The sequence below is a fragment of the Fonticula alba genome, assembly GCF_000388065.1.
Source record: "Fonticula alba strain ATCC 38817 unplaced genomic scaffold supercont2.10, whole genome shotgun sequence".
Taxonomy (NCBI): domain Eukaryota; order Rotosphaerida; family Fonticulaceae; genus Fonticula; species Fonticula alba.
The window spans coordinates 215,641-220,813 of NW_009242980.1; the positions used below are offsets into that span (position 1 = coordinate 215,641).

The window sequence follows — 5,173 nt, forward strand, 5'->3', positions numbered from 1 at the left end:
CCCCCCCCGTGTGTGTGTGTGTGTGTGTCTGTGCGCGCGCCCTATCGTCGGCTGTGTGTGCCCCTCCTCTTGCAGACAATGTCTCAGGTGCGCTCCCGCCTCGCTCCCTCTGCGACTGCCCGAGCCGCCGCGCCTCCCCTCGGCCGCGGCCCTCCCCAAGGCTGTTCGCCTCTGTCCCCCCCCCCTGCTCTTTTGGGGTCTTTGCCCTCCATGTGTATGCCTCTTCACCGGTCCCTTGCCTGACTCATGCGCACTCGCCCCCCCCCCTCTCGCCCTCTCGCCCTCCTCGCTTGCATCTCGCGTGCACATACCTCACGCGCCCGTTTGGCACCAATGCAGTCCGAAGCCACCGGTGAGACCAAGGAGTTCCTTTTCAAGATCCTCGTCGTTGGTGACATCGGCACCGGTAAGACCAGTATCATCAAGCGCTATGTGCACAACATTTTCTCTTACTTCTACCGTTCCACCGTGCGTTCTTTCGTGGGCCACCTCACTTCCTGTTCTTCTCGCCGTCGCCCGCATGTTTGCCGCCTCCCCCCCCATCACCAGACGCCTTCTCCATCGGCGCCGCCTGTAGTGTCAGCCTCCTGCTGTGCATTTTGCGCCCTGTGGTCCCACCCCTGTGGTTCCATCTTTGTCCGCCCTTGGGTCCCACACTCACCTTCCTTCGTCGTCCTCCTTCGTTGCTCCCCTTCTTCCCCTCTCCTCTCTACTTCTTTCCGCCCCCCCTCCTTCCCCAAACACACCCCGTAGATCGGTGTCGACTTCGCCCTCAAGGTCCTCCAGTGGGAGCAGAACATCGTCGTGCGCGTCCAGCTGTGGGATATCGCCGGCCAGGAGCGCTTCGGCAACATGACCCGTGTCTACTACAAGGACGCCGTCGGTGCCATGGTCGTCTTCGATGTGACTCGTACCTCCACCTTCGAGGCGGTGTCCAAGTGGAAGTCCGACATCGATTCCAAGGTCCGCCTTCCCGGGGACGCCATGATCCCGGTGGTCCTGCTGGCCAACAAGTGCGATCTCAGCAAGGACGGCCTTGTCCGCAATGCCGCCCAGATGGACAAGTACTGCGAGGAGAAGGGCTTCATCGGCTGGTGCGTCATATCTACATTCGCGCGTGCACACCGGCGAGGCGGTCGGCGGAGGAGGGGCCTCCTCGCTCGCCCTCTCCCTCTCCCTTCATTGTGCCATCCGCCGCACACGCACACACACACACACACACACACATGCACACACATGCACAAGTGTATCCAGGCCTGGGGCGGCGCTCCCTGCGTGCTTTCTCCCCCCCCCCCCCACCAAGGCGGCAGGCTCCCTCCCGCACTGGCCCCATGCTCGCTCGCCACCCCTCTCATCCCCCCTCGCCGGTCCCTCTCATCCTCACCTGCCACCCCCTCGTCCGCCCGCTCCACCTGGTCGGTCCCGTCTCACCCCGCGCGACGCAGGTTCGAGACCTCTGCCAAGGAGAACGTCAACATCGACAAGGCCTGCCGCGCCCTCGTGGCCAAGATCCTGGAGAACGACGTCAGCAACAACAAGCGCGATGCCAAGGCCACCGTGGTCGTCGACGTCAAGGAGAGCCCCGCCGAGTCCTCCGGCTGCTGTTAATGCCTGTCTCGACAGCGTCACCCATGCTCCCCCCCCCCCCCCCCCCCTCCCCGCCTGCATGCGCGTGAGCCAGCAGACTGCCGCCCCTCTCGCCGCCCTCGTGGCCGTCTTTCTTGTCCGTCGCGAGGGAAAGGAGGGACCGCCTCTTCCCTCCTATTTTCACACCCCAACGAGTCTTCAATATATATATATAACATAAACACAGTCGCTCTCGTCTGGTCGGCCTTCCCGCGCCTGGTCGCGTGCGCCGCAAGCCCTCCGGCTCGCCTGTCGCCCGCCTCCTCCCTGGCAGACGGCGTGGTGTGCCAGGCCGGCCCCTGATCTGGGCGGTTGTCCCCCCTCCGAGCTGCTTCGTATGCCTGCCCCGTGTCCTTTCCTTCGGGCACAAGAGGGGGAGAAAAAAAAACAAACAAAAACAAAAGCAGGCCCCGTGTGCCGCCCGGAGCCACGAGAGCAGCACGCCTTCGCCGCTGTCTTGCTGCCGACCTGCTGCCCTGCCTGGTCCGCCACCAACAGGGCAAGAGAGGGGAGGGCCAACCGGCGCGGGCAACGGACCCCCAAGCCCTTCCCAGCGGGAATGCCTTCATGTGGCCACCGCGCAGCAAGGCCAGGAGGAGCAAGCGTCGATGGTTTAGTGGTAGAATTGCCGCCTGCCACGCGGTAGACCCGGGTTCGATTCCCGGTCGACGCACTCCTCTCTCTTTTGCCGCGGCAGCCCCGCCGCTGCTCCTCCCTCGCCGTTCGCGGCAGCAAAAATGGACACACACACACACACACACACACACACACGCAGGCGCACGACGCTCCGTGAAACACATGGGGCCAGAGGGGTTTCATTTTACCTTTTCCTCCCTCCCGCGCCTCTCTCGTCAGACACTGTCGTCGCGGGGGCGCACCCGGCGCGTCGGGCCTATCCACCCGGCCTTCTGGAAAAAGTGATAGCACGCCTCCACCTTGTCCGGGTCCAGACCAACCAGCGCCTGCGCCCGGTCCAGTGTCAGCACCCCGTCCTTGTCGCCGGCCAGCTTCGCCTCCGACAGGAGGGTCTCCTTCAGGGTCAAATACGCGCGTGGCAGGAGCCGCAGGAAGGAGCACAGCCGCGCCTCCTCGGCCGACAGCAGCTGGAACCCCTCGCAGTGGGTGATGTCCAGCGGGCCCTGGCGGCGTGGGTGGGCAGCACCCTGTCGAAAGTCCACGCGCACAAGTGCACGCGGGCATGCGCACGCGGTGTGGTCGGGGGGATTGCCGGGCCGGGGGGGCAGTTAGCAATCGATCACCGGGTCCGGCTCCTCCTGGTGGTGGGGAGGGCCCCCGGGGAGAGAAGGTGTGCCATGGCGGCACGGGTGTCGCACACGCACCTGGTGTTGGTCGCGCGCTGCGCGGTACTGTCGGGATGACACGGCGCCGGCGCCCGGCCCGGCCGAGCCCGGCCCGGAGGCACCCCCATGCCCCAGTCCCCCGGACATGAGTAGCGTCGATCCGGGCTTGACAACCCGATTGGCCGGGTCGTGATGCTGCCGAAGGAAGGGAGGTGAGTCAGCACAAACGGGCGGCGGCAAGGGGAAGGCACACAGCCATGTGTCGCAGGCAAAGGCGGAGAGAGACAGAGAAAGGGCAAGGTAGGCAGCAGCAGCAGCAGCAGCAGCGCACGCGAGCAATCTTGTCCAATTCGTATGTGGCCGCCGCGGCCTCGGTTCGGATGCCCGCCTGGCGGTACTCCTGCAGCTGGGCGATGCGCTGGCGGATGCGGTGCTCGTCTGTGGGCGGGCGGACGCGCCCGGCCGGAGTGTCAGCGCAACTTCGCCTCGTCTGGAGCAGACTGTTCGGCCAGGGGGCAAAGAAAAAGGGCAGGCCCCCCCCCCCCCCCTCTCCCCGCCGGAGAACGCACTCAGTAGACCCTCAACGAAGAGGATGAAGTCCTCGTGCGACTGGAGCTTCGAGAAGACCTTGTATCGATTGATCAGATCTCGCTCTTCCTTGGACCGGTGCTTCTCCTCGGACCGGTACTGTATGTGTGTATGTGTGTGTGTGTGTGTTTGCCAGAGGGGGGGGGGACACGCACCCCGGCGAGGGAAAAAAAAGAAAAAAAAAGAAGAACAGCGTCAGTCAGAGCACCGCGAAGCATGCTCAGAGGGCGAGCGAAAGAGGACACCGGCAGGCAGCGCACCAGGCTGAAGTTCACCAAGCCCCGTTCGAGGAGGAAGTTTCGCCTCTCATACCGCCGTGCGAGGCGGTAGTTGTAGATTTCCAGCATCTTCAGCTTGAGCTCTGCACATGTCCGGCAGGTGGGCGAAAGGAAAGAAAGGCAACACACGGACAATGGCCCCGGCCCCGGCCCCGGCCCGGAGGAGCGCACAGATCGTCCCCGGTCAGCCAGCATACAGCCTCCCACTCATCCCGATCAGCGGGCCGCGCAGAGCCACCAGCCAAAATGGAACCCCGCCCCGCCCCGGGCAAACGCACCGATGTCCTCCGGCGAGTCCTCCTCATCATTGAAGAAGAGATTGGTGATGGCCTGCTCGGCGTCATTGTCATGCTCGACCTCAAACTCCCCGCGCAGCGGCATGTAGGTCGGCAGCTCGTGGCACACCGGGCCGCTGGGATCCGGCTTCTCGTGGCGCAGGACCGGCGCCGGGAGGCTGCCGGCGCCGCGAGCCAGCGCCAGGCGCTTCCGCCGATACTCATGCTCCTCGACCGGGTCGATCGGGATGTCGGTGCGCTTGGTGGACCGGATCCCCGGGACCGCAAGAGGGAGCGACCAGGGCGGGCCAGCAACCAGGGACCAGGAACCACGGCAGCACGTCCCCCCCCCCCCCCCCAAAGATGGACAGCCAAATGGAAAGGAAGTCAGCGCATGCACACCACGCAGGATGGATTCGCCCCCGGCACCCCTGCACAGCATATCGGCCCCTCGTACCGGCATCGGCGCCTGGGGCCCGGTCAGGTAGATGCGCTTGTAGTGGTCGTCGATGTCCTCCGGAGTCTTGGTCCCCATGAAGACCGCCACATCGTACCAACTCCCGAGCCCGTGCTTTTCGATGCCCTCCAGCAGGGCGATCTCCTCGTCGGCCCACCAGTCCGCCGTGAACAGCGGATAGTCCAGGGTGTCCAGCACATGATACGGATGCTCGCGCAGGTGCAGGCCCACCTCGGCCCCGAGGGCAAAGCACTCGACGCACAGGTCGACATCCTCGCACACGGCGCACCGGATGCTGATGGAGCGCGTCACGTCCAGGCTGCACCCGCAGCAGTACTGCTTCTCGCGGCCTGGCTCGGGGTCAGTCAAGGGGCCGGATCAGCCACAGCCCGGTGGAGGGCGGGCGGGCGGGCGGGCGGGCGGGCGGGCGGGTGGGCGGAGGCCCCGCATCACAGGGATCGGCCACCGGGACGCACCTTTCAGCCGGAACCCCGGGCTGGTGGGGATATCCTCCGCGAGGATGCTCTCCAACTTGGCCCGGTCGATTGGATTGACCATGCTTTCGGCCTATGTCCGCGCGTGCGTGTGATATGGATTGTGAGGGGGGACGGAGGCAGGGAGAGAGAGAAAGAGAGAGAGAGAGAGAGA

At 65.3% G+C, this 5,173-nt stretch overlaps 2 protein-coding genes and 1 non-coding gene across 3 annotated transcripts in view; 2 read left to right on the forward strand and 1 right to left on the reverse strand.

Moving 5' to 3' along the window:
• The window catches only part of H696_05364 (Ras-like protein Rab-32A), a 1,802-nt gene extending 147 nt beyond the window's left edge, over nt 1–1,655 (forward strand). The window contains exons 2-5 of the mRNA XM_009499210.1: nt 76–87; nt 340–468; nt 754–1,094; nt 1,446–1,655. Of these exons, the coding sequence (XP_009497485.1) occupies nt 79–87; nt 340–468; nt 754–1,094; nt 1,446–1,608 (642 nt within the window). The 5' untranslated portion in view covers nt 76–78 and the 3' untranslated portion in view covers nt 1,609–1,655. The remainder of the gene's footprint in view (nt 1–75; nt 88–339; nt 469–753; nt 1,095–1,445) is intronic.
• Nucleotides 1,656–2,228: 573 nt separating this feature from the next.
• On the forward strand, nt 2,229–2,299 carry H696_05365. Its single transcript has one exon. It is a non-coding gene; the product is annotated as a tRNA-Gly (tRNA).
• A 178-nt stretch (nt 2,300–2,477) lies between these two features.
• H696_05366 (hypothetical protein) lies at nt 2,478–5,083 on the reverse strand (the record flags this gene model as incomplete). The annotated part of the gene is made up of 8 exons (XM_009499211.1): nt 2,478–2,765; nt 2,886–3,122; nt 3,259–3,365; nt 3,497–3,614; nt 3,776–3,876; nt 4,072–4,327; nt 4,526–4,875; nt 5,002–5,083. 8 exons carry the CDS (start codon nt 5,081–5,083, stop codon nt 2,478–2,480), a joined length of 1,539 nt encoding a protein of 512 aa, XP_009497486.1.
• Between the last annotated feature and the right edge of the window lie 90 nt (nt 5,084–5,173).